Source organism: Rhodnius prolixus, unplaced genomic scaffold (assembly GCF_049639745.1).
Source record: "Rhodnius prolixus isolate KJV_2025 unplaced genomic scaffold, Rpr scaffold_11, whole genome shotgun sequence".
In the NCBI taxonomy this organism is placed as follows: Eukaryota; Metazoa; Arthropoda; class Insecta; order Hemiptera; family Reduviidae; genus Rhodnius; species Rhodnius prolixus.
In genome coordinates this window covers 2,485,975-2,498,573 of record NW_027411625.1, presented here as the reverse complement: position 1 = coordinate 2,498,573, position 12,599 = coordinate 2,485,975, and the positions used below count along the sequence as shown (strand labels likewise).

The 12,599-nt window shown below is 33.0% G+C and overlaps 1 protein-coding gene across 3 annotated transcripts in view; it reads right to left on the bottom strand.

The window, feature by feature from the left end:
* Nucleotides 1–12,599, bottom strand: part of rk (G-protein coupled receptor rickets) — a 144,749-nt gene that overhangs the window by 41,103 nt on the left and 91,047 nt on the right. For 2 of the 3 annotated variants that reach the window (XM_074137956.1, XM_074137955.1), the window contains exon 1: nucleotides 3,243–3,709. The exons of the other annotated variant lie outside the window; for it this stretch is intronic. In XM_074137956.1, the coding sequence (XP_073994057.1) occupies nucleotides 3,243–3,247 (5 nt within the window). In that variant the 5' untranslated portion in view covers nucleotides 3,248–3,709. Of the gene's footprint in view, nucleotides 1–3,242; nucleotides 3,710–12,599 lie in introns of those variants that run through there. 3 annotated transcript variants of the gene reach the window in all.

Here is a 12,599-nt window from a genome sequence, read left to right as displayed (position 1 = left end):
TCTTGAATTGGGTGTACCAGTTATAATTTACATTATTATAATTGCTACCATCGACTACCTTTAAAGCATTAAATACAATTTTTGGTAACCGCTGGTCAGTCATATTTTGTATTTTATTGTACCAAGAGACCATTCTTTTCACTACTTCAGACTCTGGATGAGGGAGACCAGTCTCCAATCTAATGAAATGACTGGGAGTTAGACGAGGTAAATGATAAATATTTTTAACAAAATTGCTTAGGACTTTATTAAGATCGCGACTGTAGATGGGAGCCCAGACTTCAGCACAATAAAGTAGAGAACCGTTTACTATACTTTTATAGAGTCGCTCCTTAGTAACCCATGAATCAGACTTAGACTTAATCAGAATATTTTTAACTACGGAGGTTGCATATTTAGCTTTTTTAATGAACATCTGACTGGCTTGCCTAAACTTTCCGGAAGAGCTAAAGTGGACACCTAAATATGTATAGGAATTTAATACCTCAATAACGTGATTATTGTAAACAAGCGGCTTAAATGTTTTCTTTCTTCTAGCTTTATGGAAAATTACAATTTTGGTTTTGTCAGTGTTGACAATAAGCGAATTATTACTACAGTATTCATTCAAAAAATTCAGCTTTTTTTGACATTCATGCCACGAATCAGACAGAAAAACCATATCGTCCGCATATAATAGAATGGATAGATCATAGTTGCTGGAGATTGGAATACCAAATGAATTTTTTGATTTATAAAAATCAGCAATATCAGAAATAAATAGATTAAACAAAAGAGGGCTAGCTGTTTCCCCTTGGAGAACACCTCTGGTAATATTAATCGGATCAGAAAGCGAATAATTATAATCTAATAACATATTGGCTTTGTCATAAATATTTTTTAATGAGATTATTATTTTTTGAGAAATTCCAAACGAGTGAAGTTTGCGCCACAAGTTAGCGTGGTCGATTGAATCAAATGCTTTCTGCATATCAACAAATGTGGCAAAGACATATTTATTTTTCTTAATAATATTCAAGTTTATGGCAGAGCTCAATGTGAAAATGCTATCAATACAACCCCTGGACTCACGGAATCCGTTCTGTTCCTCGGGGATAATGTTATTTTGTTCAGACCAATTAGAAAGTCGTTGGGTTATGATAGAAGTAAAAAGCTTCATCATAGTGTTAACGAGGGCTATGCTTCTATAATTGTTAGGATCCGACTTATCTCCCTTTTTAAAAAAAGGTTTAATTTTAATTTTTGACTATTTGTTGGGTGCTCTACCTGAGTGGAAGATAACATTAAATAAATTTACTAAATAATGCTCAAAACTAGGTGGTAGCAATTTATAATATTCAAAAGGGATTGCATCTGTACCAACAGCCTTATTGTTTTTAGCAGATTTTACAGCCCGCTGTACTTCTTCGATTGTTATATCCGAATCTAAGTAAGAATCATATAGATTGCCTAATATGATATTAGCATTCAGAGGCAATGTGTAGAAACAACGATAAAACGAAATCAGCGAATCCAACGCAGGTTTACAGAGATTGTATACAAATGGTTCTGCTGAATTACGACAAATAACGGTTAGATGTGGCGATTTCTGTACTGCTGGGTTACTGTAGAACTGCGTAGGGATTACGCAGTTCAATAAGATTATCAAAAAAGGGCCATCCCACCTTCAATCTTTACCCTGGTCAATAATTACAATCACCTCCCAGTGGGTGCATAGCTACTGTGGATCAGAAGAAGATGAAATGACAGATCAGTTGGCTAAAATTAGATGCAAACTGATGCAGCCTGTGGGCATCTTTACCGTACAGATGCTTACCAGTGTAAAGTAGGTGCTTAATGAACAGCTCCACCGTCAAGCAGGAAAAGAAAACAAAACAATCTGAACCATTCTGTTGAATCAGGTTATCCCGATAATGGACCTTAAATGTAGAATATCTTGTAGTATGCCAGGCTCTAATTCAATCCTTAATTAGGTATACCTTGTTGGACTTTATACTGTATTTTACCCTTTTTTTCTATGCACATAGACTGCATGGACATTAGAAACTTAAATTTGAACTAAAATAATTTTATTTTATAAATTGTAGCGTAAGAAAATTATTTAAATTATGAATTTTAAATTTGTGTTAGTACAATATATATGTTGGAACAAAATAATACAACAGATTTATGGTGTTCAGGATTCCCTGACGATACGTTATAAACAAACAATAGTTGCATTGTTTCTTAGTATATTTAAAGGCTAGCCTTTCTAAGGAAAAAAGAGATAAAAGTTAGCTTCTGTGAACAACCCGAACAGGGATAAACTTTATGGTACTATTCATCTGTTTTTTGGTAACTGATTCATCGAAAGGAAAGAAAAATTGATTTTTAAATATTGGTAACATCAAACAGTACAACAAATACTCAAACAAACAGTTGCAAACCAAAGAATCATCAACAATTAAAAATGTGGTTAGGACCGCAGTGCTGGATAATACCGCTGATTTTATCTGTCCTGGACAGGCATGTTTATTGTATCCTTGACCGGTTTCGGTCACTTTCAACCAATATCTGAGGTAAAAAATTCATTATAGAGAAATCCATTATCAGTAGGTTGTAGCAAATTCGACTTCACTTATGTTTCAGTCTTACACTACTTTCCGAGTCAGCAAATGTAGAGATGGGAACATAAGTAAAGTCGAGTTCTTTACACCTCACTGATTAATCTGCCACCGATAATCTATGAAAGACCAAAACCAGTTTGGAATACAATAAATATGCCAGCTAGGACAAAATCAGCTACATCAACAGGTAACCTTTGAGATTAACTTTTAACACTTTTTTAGACCAAGTAAAAAAAAGAGTTTATAGTGAATTAGTATAAAGTCTGAAAATGGCCAAGTCGATGGGTCGAAAACTCGGCAAAAAATAATTATAATATAGAACTGAAATTGGCAATAATTTTTATTCCATTTTGGATCAAATTTAAATATTGTAAAGAACTATTGCTTTCAGTTAAGTGCTGTAGGGCAGTCAACGTTACTCTGCAGACTGACCAAAAGCAGAACTTCAGCAAGAACTATGTAAATAATTTTATAAAGACCTAAGTTCTTGTTATTGATACGTTATATTTCATTAATAAAATAAAAAAATTACTGTTTAAATTGTATATAATTTCTCATTTTCAACCATACGTTAATTTGATTTTAAATATGTTTTCATAATTAGCTACCCTATCTCCAATGAAAGGTAATACAAACCTCATGCAACTCCTTTGAAGAAGTCTCCAATAATTAATTATTTTAATATAAACTTCAATAGTTGACTGTGGCAAAAAAACAAAAAAAACTTTAATTTTCCACGTTTCGGACAACTCTGGGTATCCTTCTTAAGAAACTGGTTTGTGGAGGTAGGAAAGATGGAAGGTTACTGTTACATAATTCATGGTTTTAATACTATAAGGGACTACCTTCCCAACATATTTCAATACAATTTATACTAGGTTGCCAGCAATGAAATACGAGCTACCTAAAATGCCAACAGTTGTGATTAGATGAAAAACAAAATAATTTAAGAAAATCAGTGGAACTGTTTTAGAGAAAGAATTTTAAAAAAAACTTGCAAAATCGATTGGTACTAGTGATAAACAGAATGATTGATTTTACTATAAGGAATTACTATAAGACAAATAACTCTCAATTGAATGCTTCAAGATGAATTAATTCTGTTCCAGTAACTTACAGATAATATTTTGTAGCTCAAACAGCCATAAGATAACAGCATCGTGGGTGTTAATGGGTGATTAAAAAAAAAAAAACAGATTCAATAATTACTGAGGGCACCCACTCTTTTAGCCATCAAACTGTAAACATTCTTTTGCCCAGAGGGGTCTGCAGGTCTGGGCATGCCTCTGCTGGGGAAGTACTCTCTCGTAACTATTTAGCCGTGAAGAAGTTGTTCCAATAATTAAACTTGTAAATTAATTAAGCAATTTATAATCCAAGGAAAACACCCTTATGCAAATAATGTTTGGCCCTAAGGGCCACCGACCCTTCTTTTTTTTTTAACTCCACAGATGGAGCAGCAAGCAAGCTCAATTCTGGTGTGATACGCCCCCATGTGTTTCTCTTAAGGTAAATAACAATTCGAAAGTATGATTTTTCTTAAAGCGACAAAACTTAAATGAATAAGAATTAAAATAAAACTCAGTATGAATAGGAAACTCCGAACTCTAAAACATATTTAAATATTATTTACATCACCAACATTATATAAAACTGTAAAATATATCAAAATGACACGAAAGAAAACCTAAACCATCCCTCAACAGAATGCCCCTAAAATAATGTTTTAATGAGGAAAGGTTTTAATGTAATTATTAACGAAATTCGGTAAGTCACCAATGCACGATTTCGGACTGAAGTTGTTAACTCCAGTACGTTTCCTGTATATAAACACCTCAAATACCACTAAAAAGATAAAATTCACTTGAACAGGTAATCCTTTGGAGGAAAATAAAATAGACAATTAAAATAGGAAGTAAGATTTACTTTAATTATAAGCATTTAATTTGAATTATGAGTATTTTAAAATAAACTTAAAAAATAAATACAGTCTATGCAATAAAATGAACGGAAAGATCTGATTCACTTTCTAGATAACTGTCCTATCTTGTCGGAATTGCGAATCCGCTATTTTTCTTTTTATCAAGCGAGTGTAAGATTTGGCCAATCAATGGAAAAAGACTGGCATTCCTTGGTATCCATTTGCAAAGCGTAGGACAGAATTAATAAGAGAGTTTAATAATTAAATATTTCCTTTTTTTAATATTAAATTGAATAATTAAATAAAAATACAAAATAAGCTAAATATTTTAAACTTTTTTCGCTTTTTAAATATTTTCACATTCTAAATGCGAAAGGCTCAGATAGTATCATTAGAGGTTGTGTATACTCTTTTGGACTCCTCTGATGGTCAGCGACAATGTGCCTTTAATTTTCGTTTCAATTAATGCTATTTAAACCACATTTGCTTGATTTTAGTTTCAATAGTTTAGTTTATTTTTGTTTTATTATGGGATTGATTTTTGGGTCAATTTTCTGTTAACTAAGTAAAGAATGAATTTTTATTTTTATATTTGTATCTTCTGTAAATAAAAGACTACTTCTTCTTTCATCTTTTTATTAAAATAAAGTTATTATTGACACGCTTTTCTAAAAAACCACTTTTTAAACTCATAGGATGTAAAAACGAATATTTCTCATGAAAAAAGAAAGTCGAAAATTTGACATGATTGCAATACTTGCCTAGTAAAGGAGAGGAGAAAAGGAGGGATTCGTTTTATTGTGGTACTAGAGCGCCTGTACAGATAACTAGAAACTGAGTACTGGGGGTGAACACATCCCTTCTAGAGTTTATTATTATTTGGAAGTAAATAAAGTAGATTCGAGTAGACAAGCTTATATTCATCAATAGCGTTATTGGGACGAACGTGGTCGGCCAAGTACACAAGCTAAATAGGTTATGGTTGAAAGAGACGCCAGCGAACGGCGATTCCAAGACAAACAAAGTTATTCTTAGGCCATTCACTCGATCAACTCGGCTCTGCACAAAACTCACAAACATTGTCTCCTGTTTCTTTCACACGAATTTATATGATTTTTATTAAATAGCAATTTTGGGCCTGAACTAATAAATAATACAATACGACTTCACTTTTATGAGGTTTTAAGCACTAAAAAAAAGATGGATACAGTGTTAGAGTCACCGATTTCAACATTTTTTTTTTATACTAATCGAAAATTATTAACCTCCGACTCGACGGTCCATTCAATGGGTCTTCTAGAGCCGGAAAAAAAGCTGTATTTCGTGGTCATTTCCATTCATTTTTATCGCGTCTTTTCTAAATCGTAAAATAAGAACGTGATGCACTAATATCATTATTCTTTCATGCTTAAAGTGTAGAAGAAAAACACTCACGTGAAAGTAAAAACAAAAATAAAATGATTAAATAAACACTAGGTTCGTGTCGATAGTAATAAACGTTTGCAGAACAATGGAACCCGCTTTCAGCCACTTTAATAAAAGATATTATTGAAAATGTAAATATGAATTTATTAAAAGTAGCTGAAAATATCCCGAAAACTGTTGCTAAATTTCCTTGACACTTACTTGCTTAAAGTTATTCTGTTATTAAATTATTATTAGGCTAAGTGGTAGAGACTAAGGTAGGAGAGTACAAGTGAGGTTTCAAATCAGAGCGATCTACAACACGTTTTTACCTTTAGGATAATGCAGGTAAATTTTTTTGAATTTAACGTTCTACTTCAAAATAATTTTATAGAACTCATGAAAGTTTAGATAGACAAGGACTGCTTCTTTGGATGATGGAATTAAGTTTTCCACGAAAGTTAGTTCGGTTAAAAAGAATGACGCTACAGAATTCCCAAAATTGTGGGCCCTTGGGTCTAAGGCAGGGTATTCCACTATCCCCTGCGTAGTTTAACCTATTTTTTGGAAAAGGTAACAAGAGTAATACGTACCAATCCTACCTTAATGGCACGATTTGAGTCAACAGAAAGTTTTCGTCAATACTTGGAATCTACTGATGATATCAGTACAGCGCGAAACGAGGCCGCACTGGCAGGATCTTTTAAATAAGATAAATCTAGAAGTAAATAAAAAAACAAAAATGAAATATTTGCTGTGGACAAGGCAATCTGGTGTCGGAAACGATTCTGGTCTTTTAAATGTAGGTTCAGCGAGTATACAGCTTTAAATACCTAGGATGACTTGTTACTTCAGTAAGCAAATACAAGCCAACATTTCTGCCAGTTCACTTTTTTTTCACTTTATTTGCCATATTTACAACTACAACAAATGTTGCATCAAGTAAATTTGATGATACTGGTTAAATTCACGTGAAAGTCATGTAAGAGCAACCACCCATTGGTGGAACTCTTTCTCAGTGGATATTACACCCATATCAGTAGGTCCCTAGGCCACCTCCGCTTCAAGCGACGAGGAGGATTGTCTGGAAGGTGAGGAGAGGAGAGTTGTTGCACAAGAGGATTAGGATGGAGATCTAGTAGGCTGTAAAAGTTGCGGTAGCGAGACTTTATTAGATCGGTTACAAAAAGGATATGAAGGTCAGTGTGTATGGTAAGGTTAGAAATGTAGTATGGAACATTAAGGATTTTCTGTAAGATTTTAGATTGTAGTGTCTGTAGGCGTTTGGAGTTAGAGAGTTTGGTTGAGCCCCACACTTCTAAAATTTAAAGTAACAAGTATGGCTTATTGGCAATTAATTAGGAAAAATAACTAAATAAGTTGTAAGTTGGTTCTTTTCTTTGTGATTTTTAAGGAGCCCCATGTAATGTGATTTCGCTTTAGATATATTTGTAGGGAATAACTTTACTGGGGGGGGGGGGGAACTTCCCAACTTTTTATCATGCCATAATTTGGCATATCTATAGCATATTCACATTTGAACTGTTTAATGTGTAATGAATTTAAAATAAATAAATAATAATAATAATAGAGAGCTGTTGCCTCAAAGGAATAATTTAAGCCCAGCGGAATGTATATAAAAAAAATATAGCAATAGTAGTGCCTTTTCATTTAGTTAAATTAAAAACAGAAAGTAACAGATCATTTTGTTGTTTTATAAAGAATTAATTGTGTTCCATCTTTCTAACGAGTAATAAAAGTTCAGTACTAATTTCTGTCCCTTCCTCAGATATTTAAGAAATATATAAAAATATACAATAACAAGAATTTAAATTGCTCACAATTCCTTGAGCACATTTCAGAGCTAGCAGAGAAAAATTAAATAAAGTTTGTTCCTCAGAAAAGTGTAACTGAAATTTCAAAGAACACGTGACAAAAACTTTATTATTGCCTACTTCAGTCCTACTTTATAGCAGTAGACTATAAAGTAATATATACAAACAGAATGAAGTTGTTCTAAGCTAAGAGATGTCTTGAATTGAGACTTCATTAGTGGCTGGCCAAGACAGTTAACATATTTTTGTAGAGACTTACTGAGAACTAAAGACATACTTAGCCACTTTTGACAATGCAATCTGGAATTTCAAGCATGTACATTAACATTTCACAAATGTTTGATTAATCTTGTACAGCTTGGAATTTCCAGTACTAACAGTGTACAGTCAGCCATTACGAATGAGAATTCATTTTGAGACGTTCCTTTCTCTATTTACGTTGCCGCCACAATAAACATTTTGTAAATGTCAAAACCTCTGATATGATTGATCCACAACCTTTCTTTTGCAATTATTAAAATTTAATTTCCTAAAATTTATTAAAGATAAACGTAAAAATGAAAATCACATGAAACTTTGGTGTTGTTCCACATCAAATTTTTTTTTTACTTGTAATTGTGCAAAGTATGTTTACAAATTAGTATGTGAATGTTAGCACTGTATCTCAAAAACGAAAAATCGTCGTAAATTGGAATTTGGTATTTCTCCTGGATGCTACCAGAGAATACCATAATAAGGTTTTGGTCAAAATTGGCAAGCAAGGACAAGATACAACTTAATGATAATTTTTTTTTTTTTTTTTTAAATAGCTTCTACGATTCTCTTTGAAATTGGTGTAACAATTGTATATATGTAGATCTATTATTAACAGATCGCATAAAAAATGACAACCATATAAGAAGGAATACATGCAAATATTGTCCATTTTTCCCCGCCCAACGACCACACAAAAGGGACGCCGGAGCGTCAGTTTGGAGTCCATCCAACTATGGGGAAGCTGGAGGATTATAGAATACCACAAAGTTCGAGAAATTAGGTGGCGGTGGATGAATTAGGAGAAATGGTGATTTAGTCCCTCCTTGTTTTGAATAAGACCAGATGCAACAATGTATTGTATAAAATAGAGTCTCTTTCTGCCCCGAAGACACTCTACTGGCTTTTGGGGATTCCCTCCTTCTTTCTCCCATCCCTCTCCTAACTCCTTGCAGGGTTGCCTACAACTTGCCCGGGTTACTGAACCTTTGTCCTTCCAGAAATGGACACAAATCAGGAGATGATAAGTTCATCAGGTGTGCGATCAGTCATGTTATACCTTAGATATGATTTACTGAATTACGGGCGCAACCTTAATCCCTAAGCCCCGTTGCTTGCAATCGGGTTGGAATCGTAGTGATCGGAAGAGTTAAAAATTACTCTAATAACCGCGGTTATGAGAACCACAATTTTAAATCAATCCCTGGTGCCAGTCTGTAGCTGGAAGTGCACTTGCTAAATGTACGCGGTCCCGCCCAGAGTCAGTTAGAATTTGCTTTCCCTAACTCTGGCAGTACAACTTAGTGGTAGAGGATTGTGGCGTATCTGCTTCTATCGAGTCTTGCATATCGACCCAAATGAGACAGTGGACTTCTTCTTCTTGTAAAATGATCCTAATGCAAGCATGGGAAGACCGGCATATCCTTCAAGATTGCACTGTACTCAGGGAGAGAGTAGGGCTAAGTACAGTCTTTTCTTTACTGCAATTATTCTTGTATCTATCTAGAAAAATATCGTTTTAGGGCAGGTTCGAATAATGTTACTTTCAATTTAATGTACAGTTAAAAACTGTATTATGTTTGGTAACAATTAAAAATTACTCAAATGTTCGGAGTTAGAGACATAAATGTTGAGTTTTTCCAATAAATCATCGCATAACACAATTTTTTTTTTGCTGTAACAAAAACTGTGTTAGTGATAGTAATTATTGATGTAAAAGATGCTAGTGTTAGTGAGATTTAAGAGGAAGTTGTGTTAGATACTGGCGCAGGGGATTCATTTAATCAACCAGGCAGTACAATGAATGCATTACAGGCTGGATGGTGCATTGAGTTCTAGGCTAATCGTCCAGGAAGTATGGCACTCGCTGGCATCCCATACCATTGCAATTACTTTAGCAAAATCTGGTACTAAACTAACGCACAACTGTCTTTTACTGCAATTATTACATGATTTAATTTTTTAAATCCATTAAGAACCCTGCAGAATCCTTTACATCCATGTTACACCAATTGGCTTTGTAGATGTTCTCAGGATAACACATTAAGCAATATATCAAGATATTCTTTGAAATACTTTTCCCGCAAAATAAAAGAATCTTTGCAATCAAAAATTGAGATGTTTATTTTGATGAAACCTTAGCATTTCATATAAATTATAATTACAATATATTATTGGCAATGCTATTAAATCTGTATTTTTTCCCCTAAATACCATACTTTCAAAAACATTATTTTTTATATTCCTTGTCTGGCCTATTTTAGAATATTGTTCTCTTTTTTGGAGCCCTCAGTATCTCTGCACTATTCGTAGTATCGAACATATCCAATGGAAGTTTTTACGAAAAATTGCTTACATCTCAAACATTCTGTTACAGAAATAACTTAATCCAAAATTAGTTCAATTATCTACATTACCACTCTTTAAAGGTGAGGACATGAAGCTGATTTGAACTTTCTTTTTCCAAATTATCAATAAGCTGTTGATAGATCCTGTATCTTAAAATAAATACATAAAAATAATAAACTATTCGTGCCAACAAGCCCCACAGATAGTTTTTTTTTTTTCTACCCCTTATCAGTCCACCAATTACAAGTTGAACTATACGTTGTTGAGAATCATGTCGCTAGCAAATATCATAGCAACAACTGTGATATACTTCAATTGATTTTCACATCTTTTAAATCACGCCAAAAAATCTTGTCATTATGATTAAAATTGTATCTAGTTTATTTCAGTTACTAAATAGACAGTTCTGATAAGTAATTAATTTAATATTTAGGATGATAATGGGATATATTATAGTTATTTTATGTATTAATTACATTGCTACCTTTGCCACTTCATTTTATTTTGCTTTCAATTAGTTAAAATTATTACGTATAAATTCTATTTTATTGATTAATTATTTTCCTGAAGATATAACATTATATTTCTTTTATTATTACGTATATTACTTTGAATGTATTTCGTACATTTGGTACTCATTTCTTGGCTTCTTGTAATTGTCAAATTTACACTAATATAAAAAATTGTAATTTGACTTTTGTCCATATAAAAATAAATATATAAATAAATAAAACTAAATTATTTGCTCCTATGCAATAATAATAGTAATAATTGCCTCTAGATGAGCCCGTTGAAGTTTTGAAAAATTATATCTAGTTTTGAACAAGTAACAGAATTTGTTAAATTACACCTAGTTTCAGATGGATTATATTGGTCAGAAAAAATCTTGCGTTGTTATAGAGCATTACTTTCCTCCTGAGGGAGAGCTCGCTTGGCAAAAAGAAAAAATCGCAGAACCAGCTGTTTGACTTTCCTTTTCTTCTAAGATTCACTTGAAGATTCTAAATCACAATTTTCCACTACGACTTCAAATTTGTTAAACCTCTGATTATTATAAAAAGTTAACAATTAAAAATTCGATACCCAGCACAGGAGACACCGTCGAACCTGACAATAAGCTTTTCAAGAAAAACAGCCAACTAGAATGGCCTTTTTACTTACATTGATTTTCCAATTTTTACTGGTGTTTTCAAAAAAGGCTTCTACTATTTCCTTTAAACTTAGCATACTTGCGCATAAGTAGTTCTACAACTTTATAACCCTTTCGTTCCTATTTGGTGGGTAAAATAAGGTATTAGAATGAAATGACTCAACACTTCGTTAAGGATATTCTATTTCAATAATTTACAAGAAACACCTTGAGACTAAAAGAGAAATGAAAAAGTTTGCAAAATAACACTTGCAATTCTTATTTTCCCAAAAATTCTGTAAAGCGTTTTGCTATATCAGCAAAGTTTTGAATAAATCGCCTAAACTAAGCGCAGGGTTGAATAGAAAGGCTGTTCTTGATACAAATTACGGAATTCAGCCACATCTATTATGGCGGAAACCTTGTCCATTGTTTCTTAAACATTTCATCACTTGTATCTCCTAACATCACTTCTTCGCCTTCCAGTGTCAAATCTTCCACATGTCCGGATTCTTAAAGAAACGCGTCGGATACGATAACCTCAACGGAATAAATGAATATCAATAGGTGAGAAATAGCCGCCGTTCCCATTGTTAGATAACTGAAGCGTAATATATGGGATTAATTTTTAGTAATTCGGTAATTCTATTGCACTCCAATTCTAACCCTTCAAATTTAAAGCAACCAATTTGAATGTCATTTACTAGACCTATGTACTAAACTAATTTCTATGAGGAACCATCTTGCAGAAGATAGTAACACCCAGATTACTATTTGGTGGGTTCCTCATCCATATTAAAGGCCATAAAGACTTCATCACATGTTTTATCTCTTAGTTGCCAGTTACTGAAGTCTTGACTTGAACAAGATCCTTGCGACGTTCCAGGGTTAGGTCCATTTTCTTCTTCTGCTTCTTTTTCTTCCAATGTCGAATCTCAACGGAATAAATAACATGTCAAGAGGCGAGAAATCACTGCCGTATTCTTTGATAAGTGAAGCGTAATAAATGAACTTAATTTCTAGTAATTCTAGTAGTTCAAATTTAAACCACAGCAACCAATTTGAACGACATTTTTCTATACCTATGTACTAAACTAATTTCT